General features: G+C 44.2%; 1 protein-coding gene and 2 long non-coding RNA genes across 3 annotated transcripts; all 3 read right to left on the bottom strand.

Moving 5' to 3' along the window:
- Nucleotides 1-1,063: 1,063 nt before the first annotated feature.
- cxcl18b (chemokine (C-X-C motif) ligand 18b) lies at nt 1,064-3,010 on the bottom strand. The gene is made up of 4 exons (XM_076885291.1): nt 2,820-3,010; nt 2,570-2,681; nt 2,388-2,480; nt 1,064-1,481 (listed from the first exon to the last, which is right to left on the bottom strand). The coding sequence occupies exons 1-4, from the start codon at nt 2,890-2,892 to the stop codon at nt 1,403-1,405; spliced, it is 357 nt and encodes a 118-aa protein (XP_076741406.1). The 5' UTR covers nt 2,893-3,010; the 3' UTR covers nt 1,064-1,402.
- A 2,235-nt stretch (nt 3,011-5,245) lies between these two features.
- On the bottom strand, nt 5,246-8,928 carry LOC143419075 (uncharacterized). The gene is made up of 3 exons (XR_013099050.1): nt 8,213-8,928; nt 7,697-7,805; nt 5,246-5,343 (listed from the first exon to the last, which is right to left on the bottom strand). It is a non-coding gene; the product is annotated as an uncharacterized LOC143419075 (long non-coding RNA).
- A 15-nt stretch (nt 8,929-8,943) lies between these two features.
- Nucleotides 8,944-18,111, bottom strand: LOC143419074 (uncharacterized). The gene is made up of 3 exons (XR_013099049.1): nt 17,848-18,111; nt 11,642-13,220; nt 8,944-10,148 (listed from the first exon to the last, which is right to left on the bottom strand). It is a non-coding gene; the product is annotated as an uncharacterized LOC143419074 (long non-coding RNA).

Below are 18,111 nucleotides of genomic sequence, written 5' to 3'. Positions count from 1 at the left end.
TGTACATGAGATTATAAAGAAACTGTGCGTTTGATTAATTAGTCTGTTTTTCTAACCTCCACTAAAGATGTACTCCACCTTTCTCTGATTTGGACCCAGAAACTGCCAAACCAGTCCAAACCCTTTTGCACTCCTTTTATGGTCGACTGCCTGGAGGAATGTGCCAAGTGTGGTATGAAGGAGGGGGAGGTTATGTTGACTTTAGTTTGCAATCATGTTTATTCTGTTGATATGACTCCAGATGTTTTCTTGCAGCACAGGGAACTAGAAAGATCGACTTTAGTCCAAGTTAGTTCACATGTTTTCAGAAATCATTTGCCTCAAACATTCACAATGTTTAAAAAAGATCATATAAAACTTTAACTCAAACCAGCCTCCCTCGTGCTGTTGCCACTAGATTTGGGCCTGATGATTTACAGAGGAGGGGAGAAAGTGACAATCTTTCAATCTGAGCTGTCGGATGTGGATCGCTCCCATCGTTGGATCGTTGCGCAATTGGATGTGGCGGCAGATGTTTGGTGGTCTGGTCCAGATGTTAGATTTAGCTCACAGTCCTGAGCCGTCTTTCTTTGGAAACCATGGTTTCCAGATTCTTCAACTTTAACACTGTTTTCCTTGCTGCTCTGCTGAATCAAGTAAAAGAACCACTTTCACTTTAGCCCACTCAGAGTCACGACATCCTTCAGGAATCCATCCCCGCTTCATCATCTGGCCTACAGCTGCTGCTGTAAACAGCTGTGGTCAAAATGCTCTCCTGGGCATGATTTAATTGTTATCGTGCTAAGCCCCCACTCTCCCCTAGGAGTGCACGGTTTGTGTATGATAACAATTAATTTGCTCACCCTGCAACAAAGTCACTTCAGCGTCCTCGAGTGCCAGCTGCGTCTTCTGTGCAGATCAACCCTGTTTGTTTGTGTTTCGATGTAGAGATACCGGTGCTGAGCCGCAGGTTTCATTATGAGGGTTAACAAAAACCAGCTGGAAACATTCAGGGTGCCAAGAAATGAAGCTTTTTCTGGTTTTTGCCCAAAGACTGGGCGAAAAATGAGCAGGAAGCAGAAACTTCTATCAAAATTAACTTTATTTAAAGAGACATTCAATAAAAATGTACAAAAAAAGAAGCAGAATAAATAAATATCAACATAAATACCAGTGTCAAGCAAAAAAATAAAGGTGTGTGCCCTTCTTACACAGACTTGCTGCTATATTCTGTTTCTTGTATTAATTTGTATTTATCTGTATTTGTCTCTTTCCTAACAACTCCACAACTTCTTTCTCTTCCGTCCTTTTCCTGCTCGCTCTCACTCATCTGGCCTTCTCGGCGCGCTTTGCTCTCGCCGTCATTTCACAGAGATCTGAGAAATATCTATCTTCACCATTCTTCCTCTCCTTTTCGTGTGTTTCATTTCTCCGTGGTACTGTTCCCGGCCATTTTCGGTCTGTCGATGCACTCCATTTTGCGTGTCTCATTTTTGTTTATGCTGAGAAGAGAAAGGGAGGAAAGAAAAACTGGGATTAGGCCAAAGGACTAATGGAAAACATCTGGATGTTTGCGCAAGGAGTCACATGTTAACGTGTCCTGAGATTTGTTCTAAAACTCTTTGCATCTGGGGAACGATTTATACGCCATTCGGTCTGTTTCGTTTTTCTGTGGAGTCAGAAGCATGTGGTGTTTTGGCTGTAAAAGAATCGATTCTGAAGCCAAATCAAACATTTTTAAGTGGTGTGATATTCTGTCCCAGCTCTCTGTGAAAGCTGTGCAGCTGCTGGAGCATTCAGTCTGTGCATGTAGCACAGAACAGGGAGCGAGAACGAGACAAGAGAGTCTATGTTCGATCAGGAATAAATGTAGAAAACACCAGAAATGACTTTTTAGGCTTCTGTGCAGTCCTGTGCTCGCATACAGATATATTACATGGAAAGTAAGAAGAGCATTTTTACTTAAAAGTCATACTCCTGCCTACTTGGAAAAAGTTTAAGCATCAAAATATACATAAATTATTTAAAGTAACAGCAGTCTTTTTTAAAGAGATATGCATGCTGGATTATAATTACTGATTTGTTATTGCAATATCAGTGTCAAAGCTGAAGATGGTTTAATGTCTTACAGCAGATATCTGCATCCAAAATGCAAAGTGTAAAATACAACAAAACATTGATCCTGGTTTTAAAACTGAGCGTCACTAAAGTACTTTAAATACTGAATTTGAGGGGATCAAGGCCCCCCCATCCCCTCCCCTCTGGACACGCCCCTGTCTCAAACGCATTTATGGAAAAGTTTGAATTCTGTTTTTAGTTGTTCTTAAATTCTCAAATTCAGAAGCATTAAAGAAGAAGCAAAGAGCAGTTAGTTGTGGGTGAACCGATGCTAATGTTGTGTAGCTCACCTTTCCCAGCACGATAAGAGGCGCTTGGCTCTAACTCCCTCAGTGAACATGCACAGCTTCTGGGTGGAGTTGTCGGGGTTGATCCTGGTTACACTGAGAAAACAGAAGTATTACCATCAAAATCTGCACAGCCGACAAGACTCTAAAGTGGCAGATATTCAAAGATATTCTTTTAAACTTACATCAACTCAGTTTTATCACAGCTGGGCCGCTTTTCAAGGACTTGGAAATCTGATATTTTGCCTTTGACTGCCTGGACCTTGGGACATGCACAGCGTCCTATCGAGGTTTGAGCTGCAGGGGAACGTTTTCAGACAGGTTAGCAAAAGAAATGCAGTCCTACCACTGATGCACTCTAAGAAGTAAAAGCAAATGCATGCCAATAAAGTTTTAGAGCATTACTGCATTACACATTCTGCAGAAATTACTAACCTTGATAGAGCTCCACACAAGCCGCAGCCACAACAACCAACAAGACTGCACAGTTTCTCTGCAAAATGGCCATTGTTCTGTTGAGAGAGACAAACCAAAGTCCCCAAAATATCCCTCAGAGGAGAACAAGCGAGAGTTCGAACCGGTTGCAGTACCTCCTTGAAGAGAGAAGACAGGAGTGAAGAGCTGCTGCGAGCCTCCTCTGCTTTTATAACGAGGCCAGGGTGGGTTTCCCGATAGGCCGAGCCTCTTCCCGTCAGTTAGACTCTGGAATTTCCACATTCATGCAGGAGACATGCTCAAAGAATGCGCTCTGTGCTGGTTTTAAAGAGAAAGGGAGAAAAATGAAATCATGACATAATTAAACAGATTCCACATCTCATTACTAACCATAATCAGAGTCAAAGGGAAGAGGTGATTAATACTTTTTATCACGCTTTGCCCAGGCATGTCCGGGCTACTGTACAGTCATCTGAAAAAGAAAGTCCACGGTCATTTCGTGGACCGTCGGGGAGCAGGGCACAAACAAAAACCCACAAAGCTCAGTGCACTGAGGTACCGTTGTAAAGAAGAGTGGCCAACATTCCTCCAAAACAATGTGAGTGACTGATAAAGTCACACAGTAAACAGTTACTGCAAGTTATTGCTGCTAAAGTTGGTTCTTCAGGCTGCTGAGTCATGGGTGTATGTAGTTCTTCTGTAGTTTCCTGGTAAATAAATGAGGACCTGGTGTCATGATGACCCTTTGTCAGGAGTTGCTGTTCACCTGAGGTTGTATTGACCTTATTGTAAGAACTGCTAAGCACCAGATGAGTTGTTTACAATGCTTTGATGAAACCTCCTTGAAAGAGGGTGTACTTTCTTTTTCACATGAATGTTGAAAGAGTTGGAGGTTATGAGGAAAAGCTGGTGATTGTTTTCAAGCTCTGGGCTAGCAGCAGCACAGCTGGGTTGTAAAATACTGAGTAATGACTGTTACCGTGTAAATTCTTATTTTATTTGAGGTTAAACTTAATGCATCCTCGACATTCTTCTGGCCTGTTGGAGTTACTGGAAAGCACATTGCACTGCACAGAGTAGCGTCGCAGTGAGGTGGGAAAAGGAATGTCTCCGAGGAAGACAAATCTGCACCTGTTTCATGAAACACAGTGGAACACTTACAAGGCTGATAACAGTTTAGCGCTCACGATGGATTCACTCCTATTTCCGATGTTTACCAGTCTGTAAACATGCCACAGCAGGTACCATCTCACTCATGACTGAACAGCTCACACCGTGTGAACAACTCACTTTCCCAGAGCGGAGAAAACACATTTCACAACATGTAAATGTCTGTCACTCATATATCTTTTTGCCATTGGGCTCAGATCCTGGCATTACACGCAATGAACACATTGAAGGTTACCAATAGGTTGCAACGTGCATTAAGTGCATTTGTGTAACAGGCGCACTGGAGTTCACGACCGTCATCATATTTCAGTTTTTCAGCAAAACTGCTTATTTCTCCTCGTTGGCTCCGAGCAGCGACTTCTGCGGCTGACGTCTGCTCGAGTCCCCACAGACTACCAACTTTACAGCAGAACTAAACATGTTTTAGCCTCTAAACCTAATTTTCTCCTTTTTTTAAATATAATTTTTCCATCTAGATACAGGAGTTAGGTGGATGTCAGAGGTTGAGACACCTACAGAGGGTGTAGCTGCTAATTCTGAGATAAACTTCCCTGCAGATAATTTGAGTCCCTGAAGGGGCCCTCTGTACTTTATTTGTGCTGTTGGTGCCTCCAGATCACAGTACAGGCCACTCAAGACGTCTCTGCTTTAGTTTATTAGTCAAGGCCTTGGCACTAATTGGCAGTTTATGGTTGCTACTAACTTAGAACAGCAATCTCTGACCCGCTGAATTAAGCATAAAGTCCATTACTTAAATTCTGGTCATTCTAAAATCATAAAGGAGATCATCTAGGCAGCAGGCTGCCTTACTCGTGGTAGCCCTGCCCTGTCTGCCTAAAAGCAGACTCAGAAGTTTGTTGCCTCGAGGAGTCATTTCTGGGGACACTTGCCAGCTGATTGTCATGCTTCCAGTATGACTTTGTGCACAATGACAGAGTATGACTGTCTAATAAATATTCTGTTTCATTGTGTCTGAATGTGACGTGTCATCCTCACATGCCCTGATGCCGTTACAGCTCATTTTATTGCCTGATGCTAAAAACCCCGACCTGCCCCTCTGGTCTGCCTCGTTTACACAGACCGTGCAGGTTCATGGTCACTGCTGCATGCTCTTAACATTTGTGGACTCACTTTGTAAACAAGTACAGATGGGTCAACAAGTTCCCCCTCTTTCGTTCTGCAGCAAAAGTTAATCACCTAACAGCAAGGGGACTATTTGGGGAACTCGCAAAGCAAAACATAAGGTCTCACGGCGAATCCCCTCCTGCTCCGACTGAGCTCGAGTCAGAATGTTTCAGATGAGGTGAGGAAGCTCATTCAGTCTTCACAGCAGCATCCTGCAGTCCAGCAGCGTCTGTGATTACAGCCAAAAAAGCAAATAGAAAGCTGTTATCCTGCTCGGTGACAAATTACCTCCTCATTAGGTGTCTCAGCTTTAATTATTTGGCTCACTCTTTCTTTTGTTGCAGTTTCTTAGTCGACGACAGAGCACAATGAAAGTCAGACTGTAATTTACACGTGGACCTTTTTTTATTAACAGCTTTATTTCATAGCCGATATGATTGCACACCAGCACTGCAAGCCGGCGGTTGCACAAGACATCGCATTTCAATTTTTATGTGTCTATTAAAACCATCACAAAATGCCCTGTGGGAGGAAGCAAACATGAGGAGCTGTTTTCTGTCTGTAAAGTTATCACACTCGCGGCTTGCAAACCTGAACATGCAGATAAGACAGATGATCCCGGTGTTTGTTATTAACAGGCTGCTTTGATGAGGTGTTTTATCTTTTTCAGAGTAAAAGGAAATCAAGACTGTGACTCCTCGATGATTAATGGTCATTTCGGCCTTATTTACGATGAGAAAGTTGGCCATTATGCACACATTATCTTACCCTGGCTTTATTTATTTGATCAGTAAACACAATGGCAAACCAGAGGGGAGGAATAAAACCACTTTTACTGTTTCAAAAAAAGAAAAAAGCGGCTAAGTGTTTCCAAGTGAAGGCAGTAATCGGCACAACAATCTGCCACACAGCGAGTCCAGCAGATACACTGAGAATAAACAGCACGGACGCAACATGGCAGCAAACATAAACATTTATCTCACAAATGTGCACCAGATTTTTTTTTAAAGGAATGGAAAAAGAAAACAACAGTGTTGAGCATCAGTAAGTTTTCAGTTCAACCCAGCAAACACCAAAACAGCTGTGAAGACGCTTTTTCCAACACATCAAACGACCAAAGAAAAGACATTCTGTTCTCTGTCCCAGGGTGTCACATGGTTTCGTCAAAGCTGCTCGCGTCACATCTAAAAGCACTGGGAAGCATCGTTTTTCAAAGTGGAGCATAAATGTTGTGAAAGTGTGCATTTTAACCCTCTCAAGGCAGGCGTTGCAGATTTGCAACAGTTAAAAACTAAAAATACCACTGCAGGTATTCTTTTGTGCATTAGCAACAAAAACTTAATTTGAGCCTGAGAGGGTTAACCTGGCCATTAATTTGGTTATCCCTGGCTAACCAAGTCATTTTGACTCTGTCGGCTGCTCGTCCATGATCAGATTATCGTTCCACCGCATCCCAGAGGTGCTCTGCTGGACTGAGATCTGATGGCTGTGGAGGTCATCTGAGTGCCCTCAACTCAATGTTTGAGTTGATCCGAGCTTTGTGATATGACACATTACCCTGCTGGAAGCAGCCATCAGAAGATGGCTACACCGTGGTCAGAAAGTGGATGGAGCTGGTCAGGGCTAAATACTCGGGCAGACTGTGATGTTTAATCAGGCCCATAGTGTTCCAAGAAAATATCCCCCACACCATTACATCACCAGCCGCAGATGTTTACACTATCCTCTATCATGTCACAGCAGAAATTGGTCCGACTCATCAGACCAACTTTAGCAAGTGGGTTTCCCGTTCTTAGCTGACACGAGTGCCAGCCGGTGTGGTCTTCTGCTGCTGTAGCCCATCGGCATCAAGGCTTGACACACTGTGGGTTCAGAGATGCTCTTCTGCACTCCTTTGTTGTAACGAGTGATTATTTGTTTTACAGTTAACTTCCTGTCAACTTAAAGTAGTCTGGCCTGCTCCATCTTCTCTTACATCAACAAAGCATTTTCTGCCAGAGAACTGACGCCCACTGGATGTTTTCTCTTTCTTGGACTGATCTCTGTAAGCCCTGGACATGGTTGTGTGGGAAAAAACCCAGCAGGTCAGCAGTTTCTGAAATACTCAGATCAGGCCGTCTGGCACCAACAATCACGCTGCGTTAAAATTCACCTAAATCACATTTCTTTCTGATTCTGATGCCCAGTTTGAATTTCGGCAGGTTGGTTTGCCTAAATCAGAGGTGTCCAACTCCAGGCCTCGAGGGCCAGTGTCCTGCAGGTTTTGATCCAACACAGCTGTTTTAAATTGCTTGAAGTTCTCCAGAGGCCTGGCAATGAACTAATTATTTGATTCAGGTGTGTTGACCCAGGATGAGATCTAAAACCTGCAAGACACCGGCGCTTGAGGGCTGGAGTTGGACACCCCTGGCCTGATTGTTTTGAGTTGCTTCCATGTTATTGGTATTGTCCCCTCCACTGATTTCTTTTATCATGCTTAAAGATTTCAGTGCCTATATTAGACAAAGATAACTCGAGTAAATGCAAAATGCAGGTTTTAAGTCTTCTTCATTTATTTGGGGGAGGGGTCTACCCAAACCTACCAGAAAATCCTGAAGAAGAATGTCAGTTTGTGCCCTGGAGCCCAAACACACTGGGGTTATGGAGCAGGACAATAATCCAGAACACACCCCCAAGTCCACCTCTGAATGGCTGAAAAGACAAAAAAAACAAAATCAAAGCCAGACTTACATCTGATCGAGATGCTTTGAGATTACTTTAATCAGGCTATTCGTGCTCAAAAATCCTCTAATGTGGCTGATTTACAACAATTCTGCAAAGACGAGCGGGCCAAAATTCCTCTACAGTGATATGAAAGATTCACTGGCAATTATCACAAGCACTTAACTGCAGTTCTCGTTGCCAAAAGTGGCACAACCAGTTATTAGGTTTAGGGGGCAAATACTTTTTCACACAGGGGCAGGTAGCTTCAGATGGCTTTTTTCCTTTATTACATTTAAATCCATCATTTAACTCTGAAAAGATCCAATAACATGAGCACTCAAAGCACTTCATACAACATGGCATGCTGGGATGCACACACATTCACACTCACTCACTCACTGCTGGAGCCAGGGATCAAACTACGGCCCTTGCAGCTAGTAGATGTCCTGCTCCATCTCCTGAGCTCCAGCCAAATGTGACAAGTATGCAAAAGAAAAGAAAAAGTGTAAGAAATCAAGAATGGTGCAAGTACTTTTTCACAGCGCTGCACAGATTAAGCTGCCACTAAGAGATCCAACATGAAAACAAAAACGTTGCACGCAGCTTTGAAGGCATCTGCAGACAGACTGATTTTCACTGTAATCTGCAGATAATTTGGCAGCCATGGTGTGATTAACACGAACAGTGCAGCGCTCTGTCTTGTGAAATAGTAAGATCAAGCAAAGTAAACGTTGTGTGACTGTTTTAGCTGGTGAGCAGTAATGAGAATTCATCCATACTAAAAGCTGACATTTCCTGTTATTCATCAATGACTGCGGTGCATGTCTCGACTGGAGCCTGGCAGCTCTCAGCTATAATCCTCAGCTTGTCTTTATGTTCAATTATTGTATTTCAGGGTGTAGTTTGAGAGATGGATTCCCCTGATATCGCCTCTCCACACTGAGCTCTCTCACAGAGCTCCTATTGTTTTTTTTCCTCGCTGTATTTCATATTTAATGCCACATTTCTGTGTTTACACATCAAACAGGTCTTTGGGATATTGCAACTAAACGACTCAAATACAGCAAATCTGTTTTATATCACTCTGGTACGCTGCGGTGTATCTCGCTGCTCACAGTATCTCACTCCTTTTCTAATTTAATGAGTTTTGGAGAAGCGACGATATCTGCACCTCGCCATAACTACGAATCCAATTTAAAAGAAATCCTATGTTTTCAACACACCTGGTGCTGAAGCAGCACTTTACCGTAAGTTATGCTTCATAAATCTTTTCTTATCTCCGTACCACATACCATGTACGTAAATGGTTCCAGCTATTTCTTTGGAATATTGTGACACATTTTTACGTTAATGCAAGAAAATAATGTTCCTGAGGGCCTCTTTGTGTTCATACTTTGTGAGCTTGACATAGTCTGTGTTGCACAATGTGCATGAGTAATTTGGGGTCAGTTTGAGTCAAATTCTGAGGCTTGTTCTCTGGAAGCATCTCCAGGGGGGTCGCTCTGCTCTCCTCCCTTTCTCTCTTTCTCTCTTACCACATGTTTGTTGGATGTAACTCAGGCACTTCTTGCCAATAGCCAGCTGGAGCGACTTATCTCATAGTCACACAACTTCAAGGAAACAGAAACTAAATTTTGATGGTTGAAAATAAAGTGTGTGCCCAACACGGTCATTGAGGACGCCCGCATTCCTGTTCAGACATGATAATTACATGCAAAGAAAGGAGGGAAGCCGTTTTATGTTTTTCTTACAACTGCTTTTATTTCAAATGGGGGAAAAAAGCAAACCAATGTCAACAAAACTTTGCAGGCTGCACTGCATAAACCTGCACAGCGTGAGTGCTTCTTTACCCTTAGCACAAACGTGTTTCAGTTTTAAACTTAATTAAAACAAATAAAATACAATTAGAAAAGTGAATATTTAAAACTCAGAAATAAAGGAGAATTGCTTTCAGTGAGCTCAGGTGGCCAGGAAGCCATAGGGAGCTGGAATTCCTGGAAAATGCAATGGAAAAAAAATACAGATTTATTGAATTTAATTACATAGCCTTGTGATAGACAGGTGAGGTTTACTAATGTCCACCCACGGGCAGCTGGGAATGGCTGCAGACTATGAACTGAATAAGTGGTTAAGAAACTGATTTATTTGGGGAGAGAAATTATCCAATATTACAAATCTGTGAGGTTAAAAAGAATAAGAAGCTTTAGGCTTAGCAGTACATTTTAAGGTCAAAGGGGGTTCAGTTCATTTTATTTATAAAGCTCATGAGTCACGACTGATGAGAGTAATCTCAAGATGCTTTATAGATTAGATTGTTTGAGAGACAATAACCTATGTTACGTTTCGGTGTGTCAGTGTTTTGTTTTTGCATGACTTATGTATTTCCTGCTTTACTTTGAAAGTCTGTGTTATCTTAGTGTGTTCAGTTTACATTTTCCCTGTCTCGTCAGTTCTAATTTGCCCCAGCTGTGTTTCCCTCCTGTGGTCCATTTCCTGATTGCTCCCTCTATGTATTTAAACCCTGTGTTTCAGTGTGTCATGGTCGCGATCTCCCCCGTGTTGTAAATAGTTTGGTGTTTTGTTGTAAATAAATGGTCTGTTGTAAATAGTTGTGAATGGGTTTGTTAATACTTTCGTCATGGGATATTTTCGTTTTGGGATTTTGGTGGAGAGCCTTCGTGGTTTTATTTTCCTTATCTTTGTTTTTCTACGTTGCACCCCGGTTGCCTAGGCCGGGGTGTAACATATGGGGGCTCGTCCGGGATCGGTGGAGGGTCCGAAGGAGGGACAGCTTCGGCCTTCTGTCTTCGCTGGAGGGTCCGAGGACCGCTTCAGCCTCCGTCTGTCTTCGCTGGAGGATCCGAGGGACCGCTCCAGCCTTCTGCAGCTGGTGGGCTGCGTGTCCGTGTGTGCAGCTGGTGGGCTGCGTGTCCGTGTGTGCAGCTGGTGGGTTGCGTGTCCGTGTGTGCAGCTGGTGGGCTGCGTGTCTATGTGTGCAGCTAGTGAGCTGCTCGTCTGTCTTCGCTGGAGGATCCGAGGGACCGGTCCAGCCTTCATCCGCCTCTGCTGGAGGGTCCGTGGGACCGCTCCAGCCTCCATCAGCTTCGTCTGCCTTCATCCGCCTTCGCTGGGGGGAGGGTCCGTGGGACCGCCCCAGCCTTTGTCGTCGCTGGAGGGTCCGTGGGACCGCTCCAGCCTTCATCCGCCTTCGCTGGAGGGTCCGAGGGACCGCTCCAGCCTTCGTCGTCTGCTGGAGGGTCCGAGGGACCGCTCCAGCCTTCGTCGTCTGCTGGAGGGTCAGTGGGACCGCTCCAGCCTCCATCAGCTTCGTCTGCCTTCGTTTCGGCCTTCGTTTGTCTGAATCAAACTTTTCACTTGGGGTTACATGTTTGATTTTTGGGTAGGGGGAAATGTTACGTTTCGGTGTGTCAGTGTTTTGTTTTTGCATGACTTATGTATTTCCTGCTTTACTTTGAAAGTCTGTGTTATCTTAGTGTGTTCAGTTTACATTTTCCCTGTCTCGTCAGTTCTAATTTGCCCCAGCTGTGTTTCCCTCCTGTGGTCCATTTCCTGATTGCTCCCTCTATGTATTTAAACCCTGTGTTTCAGTGTGTCATGGTCGCGATCTCCCCCGTGTTGTAAATAGTTTGGTGTTTTGTTGTAAATAAATAGTCTGTTGTAAATAGTTGTGAATGGGTTTGTTAATACTTTCGTCATGGGATATTTTCGTTTTGGGATTTTGGTGGAGAGCCTTCGTGGTTTTATTTTCCTTATCTTTGTTTTTCTACGTTGCACCCCGGTTGCCTAGGCCGGGGTGTAACAACCTACGAGAAGCATTTGGAGACAGTGGTAAGGAAGATCTCCTTTTCAACAGGAAGAGACCTCCATATTCTTTTTTTTACCTGGTGGTGATGAAAAAGGGAAACAAATCTCATCATTTACTAACACATCTCTGTGTCTGTATCGAAGGAGAATTTGAAATCAAATGTCTTGCAGTAGAAGTTTACTTATTTGAATGAAAAAAACCCTAAAAAAAACATGATGATTTCATCCTAACACCTCCCAGGTCACCAGCCTAAGACCAATTTTTAAAAAAAGGAACAACAAGATGAAAGGTTTTTGGTTTTCCAAAAAAGCTATGTGTGTCTAAAAAGAGTTGACTAAAACCATAACCCTAGATCTGGTGGATATAAAGAAGCATAGAACTTTGAACCAAAAAGATATTAAGATCTTTAGATTAAGACCGAACATCCAAATTTCTTCAAATGTCCAACAGAAATGATTCGGATATTTAAAATTGAACCAGACTCTACACAGAGTTCATATTTATGTGCCAGCCGGGATAGACTAGAGCCAATGAGGGAGACTATCTTTAAATTTTTAAGTCACAACTTAAACCCCGAAGCTGTTCAAAGGCCCCCCGTCGGCTTAAGCAGCCCTTTGTATTCCTTTTCTAGGCAGTTAAAGCTTACCTAATTCTGGGCCCTTTAAAGGGTCTGAAGGCAAATTCTTGGCTATTTAATTTAGAGCTACAGTCTGAAGAGATTTAATATTTGTAGTTCATCTCAACGAGCTCCTGGGGTGTGGGAGCCAATGAATCTACCTAGTTTGCATTGCTTTCTTGAATCATCCTTAGTTTGGGGTCCTCAGAAGATTCTGGTAGCAAAAAACAGACAGTATGTCTTTAAATATTCAAATCAGGAGAGTTCACAGCTTGGGTCTGTTGGAGGGCCCCCTGGTGGACGAGTGGGCCCAGCACAGCCACTTATCGCACTTATACCTCGGGCATCCAGGCAGGCACTGCTCGTTTGTTTGTTCTGCCCTTGATTTTTTGCTTTTCATCTTTTGTTTCATGTGTTGCGTTCATTTAGAACTTCAAAGGGAATGCATATAGCTTCTGGAGCGTTGCTGACTCAATTACTTCTTACACATAAATGAATCATGCATCGTGGAGCTGACGGGAGCCGTGGGCAGAGGTCAGCAGTCCGGCCGCTACCTTCACCTCACACCAGCCCTGCAAACAGGGAATGTCCCACCAGCACGTCCAGCAGGTTTTGTTTGAAATGTGTTGATGTCTCACACTTTGATTGGTCTGTTAAGGTCAGTGATACATCTGATAGGTCAACTGGACTCCAAGGTGGGCTGCTTCTCAGGGATTTTAAAAACAGAGCCGGTGCCACAGGTGGAGCCACAGGGCATGAGCGCACCATCCAGAGGCGGTGACCTCTGAGGGGCCCATGGAGCGGGTAGGGGGCCGGCTGGGAGAGCTCTTTGATGGAGTCCACATACTCCTCCATGGTGTGAGAGGAGCAGTCCGGGTCTCCTTCTTCTGTGTCGCTCTCCTGCATTTCACTGATGGTAGGAAGTCTGTCCACAGCGGACAGCAGCCATCTGGACTTCATCCTGCAAAGGAAGGTGCACCTTTAATGGAGGAGACCGAAAACTTTATCACCACAGGATAAAATCTGAACAGAGCCAAAAAACACACCCAAGCCTTACGGAGATGACCATCAATATTAGTAATAGTTTAAATCATTTTAGCATCCATGGCTATGCTTGTTGGCTTTTTATTGTTTCAAACTTTAACTTTGTTTTGTTGCATTTATGAAATTGCTGTTTTCACTGAAAACAAATTAGCGCATTTGAGCTGACTGTAAAACACAGCACCTATGAGACTATCATGGCCTTCAGCCTTGTGTCGAGAAAGGTCTGGCTGCAGCCACCGTGGAGCTCCACAGTAGGCAGAAACACATGACCTCTAAAGTAGGCGGAGACATGTCACAGCCACAGTAGGCGGAGACACGTCACTGCCACAGTAGGCAGAAACACGTGACATACACTCAACAAAAATATAAACGCAACACCTTTGTTACTGCTCCCATTCCCCATGGGATGGACGTAGAGACCTAAAATTCATTCCAGATACACAATATAACCATCCCTCCCAAACAGTGGTCACAAATCAGTCCAAATGTGTGGTAGTGGGCACATCTGCTATATTGAGATAATCCATCCCACCTCACAGGTGTGCCACATCAGGATGCTGATCTGACATCATGAGTAGTGCACAGGTGTACCTCAGACTGCCCACAACAAAAGGCCACCCTGGAATGTGCAGTTTTTTGCGCTATTGGGGGTCTGGGGACCCAGAACCGGTCAGTATCTGGTGTGACCACCATTTGCCTCATGCAGTGCAACACATCGTCGCATGGAGTCTATCAGATTGTCAATTGTGGCCTGTGGAATGTTGGTCCACTCCACTTCAATGGCTGTGCGAGGTTGTTGGATATTCGTGGGAACTGGTACACGCTGTCGTATACGCCGGTCAAGCACATCCCGAACATGCTCAATGGGTGACATGTCCGGTGAGTATGCTGGCCATGCAAGAACTGGGACATTCTCAGCTGCCATCTGCCCTGAACAATGTGAACCATGATTCATCCGTGAAGCGCACACCTCTCCAACGTGCCAGACGCCATCGAATGTGAGCATTTGCCCACACAAGTCTGTTACGGTGACGAGCTGGAGTCAGGTCAAGACCCCGATGAGGACGACGGGCATGCAGTTGAGCGTCCCTGAGACAGTTTCTGACAGTTTGTGCAGAAATTGTTTGGTTGTGCAAACCAATTGTTCCAGCAGCTGTCTGGGTGGCTGGTCTCAGACGATCTTGGAGGTGAACCTGCTGGATGTGGAGGTCCTGGGCTGGTGTGGTTACACGAGGTCTGCGGTTGTGAGGCCGGTTGGATGTGCTGCCATATTCTCTGAAACGCCTGTGGAGACGGCTTATGGTTGAGAAATGAACATTCAATGCACGGGCGACAGATCTGGTTGACATTCCTGCTCCCTCATTGCTTGTGGCATCTGTGGCATTTTGCTGTGAGACAAAACTGCACATTCCAGGGTGGCCTTTTGTTGTGGGCAGTCTGAGGTACACCTGTGCACTACTCATGATGTCAGATCAGCATCCTGATGTGGCACACCTGTGAGGTGGGATGGATTATCTCAATATAGCAGATGTGCCCACTACCACACATTTGGACTGATTTGTGACCACTGTTTGGGAGGGATGGTTATATTGTGTATCTGGAATGAATTTTAGGTCTCTACGTCCATCCCATGGGGAATGGGAGCAGTAACAAAGGTGTTGCGTTTATATTTTTGTTGAGTGTAGATACGATGGAAACCGCGCCAATGGATCGTAAAGGCTGGGACAGAGTCCTTCATATAGATGCTCATGGCTGAGTGGCCGGCCTGAATTCGAATCCGACCCGTGGCTCTTTGCCACATGTGTTACCTGCTCTCACTCCCTCTGCTTTCCTGTCACTCTTCACTGTACCCTTTCAAATAAAACCATAAAAATGGCAAAAAACAGAACCATAACCCCTAACCATACTGTGGAGGTCACGTGTTTCTGCCCACTGTGGAGCTCCACAGTGGCTGCACCCATTTGCTCTTGCTTGTGTCTTGCATTTATTTTTACTTCCTGTATCTTGTTATCCCTTGATTGTTTGCACCTGTTTGTTTACCCACCTGTCCCACTTTCCCCCAGTGGGGCCCTTTGCGTATTCAAAGCCTCAGTCCTCTCTTTGTCCTGGTTGCATTGTACTGTTGCTCTCCGCTGTGCGCTCGATGTCAGTTAAAGGATTATTTTACTGTTTCTCTGGCTTGAGTTTCACTTTTGTTCATGAACACTTATCAGCCAAAGATAAACAGCTGGCTTTTGTTTTGACTCGGCTTCCCTCTGCGTCTGCATTTGGCTGCGCATTTCCACACATTCCAAACACGACAAAGTCTCTTCTGTGCAGAAAAATCAAATAAAAAGTCTCTTATTTCAACTTGATTTGGGACTGAAGTCCAGCCGCAGATAAAGCAGATCGATATGTCAGCAGAACTGGCACTTTTGAATTATTTTCCTCATAGCTCGGGAGCTCACGACCTCTCGTGCACGTGTTTACGTCCATGCTAACCACGACTGTTGACATTCAGCTACATCAAGTGGATGAGGTGTCAGCTGAGAAACATGGATAAAAGTGTAGAGAATTCAAAGGATCACTTGAAGCAGTGATTGACTGAATAACTGAAAGGCTTATCTGTGTTTCCTGTCGAAGCTACGAGGAGCCACTGGAGATGGGAGCTGCAGGGTCATGACCCCTGCTTGAATGTTTCTGCTGTGAGTATGAAGCCGTGGAGGTCACGAGCTCTTTGGACAAACTGTTATCTGTCCTCGATAATCCTGACCACCTGCTGCATCACTTACTAGATGAGCAGCGGGAAAACTTCCTGGCAAATGATTCACCTCCGCCACCGTGACACCAGCACAGGAAGTCTGTCATACATCATGCGATACGACTTCCAAGCAAATCACATCTGCCATCTCGTTCTCTTCCTGTAGTTTATGTCGCCCCTGCGGTGTCGCTGCGCTTAACGCTCAGAGTACGCTCTGTGGTACTGAGTCACTGTAATGTCACATGACATTTACCAGGCTTTACTACAATCACTCAGCCGTTTGAGCGTCATTACTTTCAAAAAGTCACTTTATTGTATTTCAACATTTACACAAATTTTTATTCTATGTAAAAAAAAAAAATTCACTTAGGGGTGGGCGAGGTTTAACCTGCTGAGCTCCTTTATTTTTAGGTCTACGTTCACACTGCAGGCGAAAGCGCATCAAATCCGCCTTTTCTGACCCTATGCGACCCATATCCGATCATGGTACGACAGTGTGAACGGCACAAATCCGATATTTTCAAATCCGATCTGGGTCACTTTCGTATGTGGTACTGAATCCGATACCTATCCGATGTTTTAGAAAGCGACTGCTGTTTGAACGGTCAGGTCGCATTAAATCCGTCTTTTACGTCACTGACACAAGACAGATGCCAATTATCAGCGCCGGAGAAGACAAACGAGAAAGCATGGCGGCAGAAACTGGAGACGGAGCGAGTCAATGGACAAAAACTGAGGTTTTGGACTTGATTAGCATATGGGAAGACAATTCTATTCAAGCTAATCGACTCCGTGTCCATATATACCTCTGCACGGAGGTAGCAGCCACTGCTCTAAACAAGGCCATTGTTAAAGCACGGGCTCTCTTTGTCTCAGTGTCCTTCTTTCTCTAATTAATTTGTCAAAATTCTGTCGGTTACCACTGTGCACAAATTGATAGACTGCTGCAACAGCACCTACTCGCTCTGTAGCCGCCATTTTTTATTCCGTAAACAGAGCGCGTTGTGTGTGACGTCTTCTTTTGCGCAAGCGGGCCGCTTTGAGGGCCGTGAACCGTTCACACTAGAGCGCCTTTGCTGTCACATTTTATTTGTAGTGTGAACAACCAGACAAAAAAAATCAGATTTGATCATAAAATGGAACTGAGCATTAAGACCTGCAGTGTGAACGTAGCCTTAGTTTTCACATCACTGAGTTTTTCTACATTTAATACGTTGATATATAGTTCCGATTTTTCGTGAGACTCAATTTAGTTGTTTAAGATGTGTTAATATAAGAATCATGGGAAGTTTTGGGGTAAAAGCTGGGCTGATATGACGAGACTCACAGAATCAGCATCTGAAATGTAATTTCAGTTCAATATTGACAGAATGAAAATAGGAATAAAACCTAAAAGGACACGCCTGAAGGTTTTTAGGTGAGAAATTGTTGTTTTTGCCTCACTTGGATTTAAACTGTTCTTTGCTTTACCTGCACTTTCCTGATTGTTTCTCTGGTTCCTGTTTTCAACATAAACAGCCATATTAGAACAATTACATAAAATTCTGGCAAACAGTAAAACTAGACCGATTCCTCTGGAAACAACAAAAGCCTTTTGCTTTTTTTTATTTGAAGAAATCAGCTGTTTTTTTCCCCGCAGACTCAGCTGAGTAAATCCTCCTGTGTAATTGGTACCACAGCATACTTCCAAGGAAGTTATTTGGAAGTAGGCTTCCAGTATGGAGACATAAGCAGTGTTTCAGAACTGCAGCCAAGATGAATGATGATAAACTCCCACATTTTACTGGAAAACACACACACTGACCTGTGATATGTCCTGATGGATTTTGTCCTTTATCTTCACTTTTTTTTCTGCACTTATCCTCCTGTCTGTTTTCACCACGTTATGCCAGCAGAAGTCTGTGGGTGTCAGCGTGTAGACGACATGTTGCGGGGACATGGAGGTGTGATTCTGTAAGTGCTGTCGGAGGATAAGCCGGGCCAGGGGAGCTTTTATAATGCTTTAAGCAGCCAGGCTCAGAGAGCCAATTATAGCAGTGAGAGCATGGAGAGAGAGTGAGAGGGTGGA

The sequence above is a fragment of the Maylandia zebra genome, linkage group LG6 (assembly GCF_041146795.1).
Source record: "Maylandia zebra isolate NMK-2024a linkage group LG6, Mzebra_GT3a, whole genome shotgun sequence".
NCBI lineage: Eukaryota > Metazoa > Chordata > Actinopteri > Cichliformes > Cichlidae > Maylandia > Maylandia zebra.
The sequence above is the reverse complement of the archived record's forward strand: the minus strand, read 5'-3'. Positions and strand labels throughout refer to the sequence as shown.

Bases quoted from the DNA above. Each gene is read 5' to 3' on its own strand.
- cxcl18b (XM_076885291.1), bottom strand. From the start codon at position 2,892: ATGGCCATTTTGCAGAGAAACTGTGCAGTCTTGTTGGTTGTTGTGGCT. The intron at 2,481-2,569 runs GTAAGTTTAAAA...CTGTTTTCTCAG, and splicing joins TGTGATAAAACTGAGTTGAT to TGTAACCAGGATCAACCCCG. The intron at 1,482-2,387 runs GTGAGCTACACA...TTCTCTTCTCAG, and splicing joins CTCTTATCGTGCTGGGAAAG to CATAAACAAAAATGAGACAC.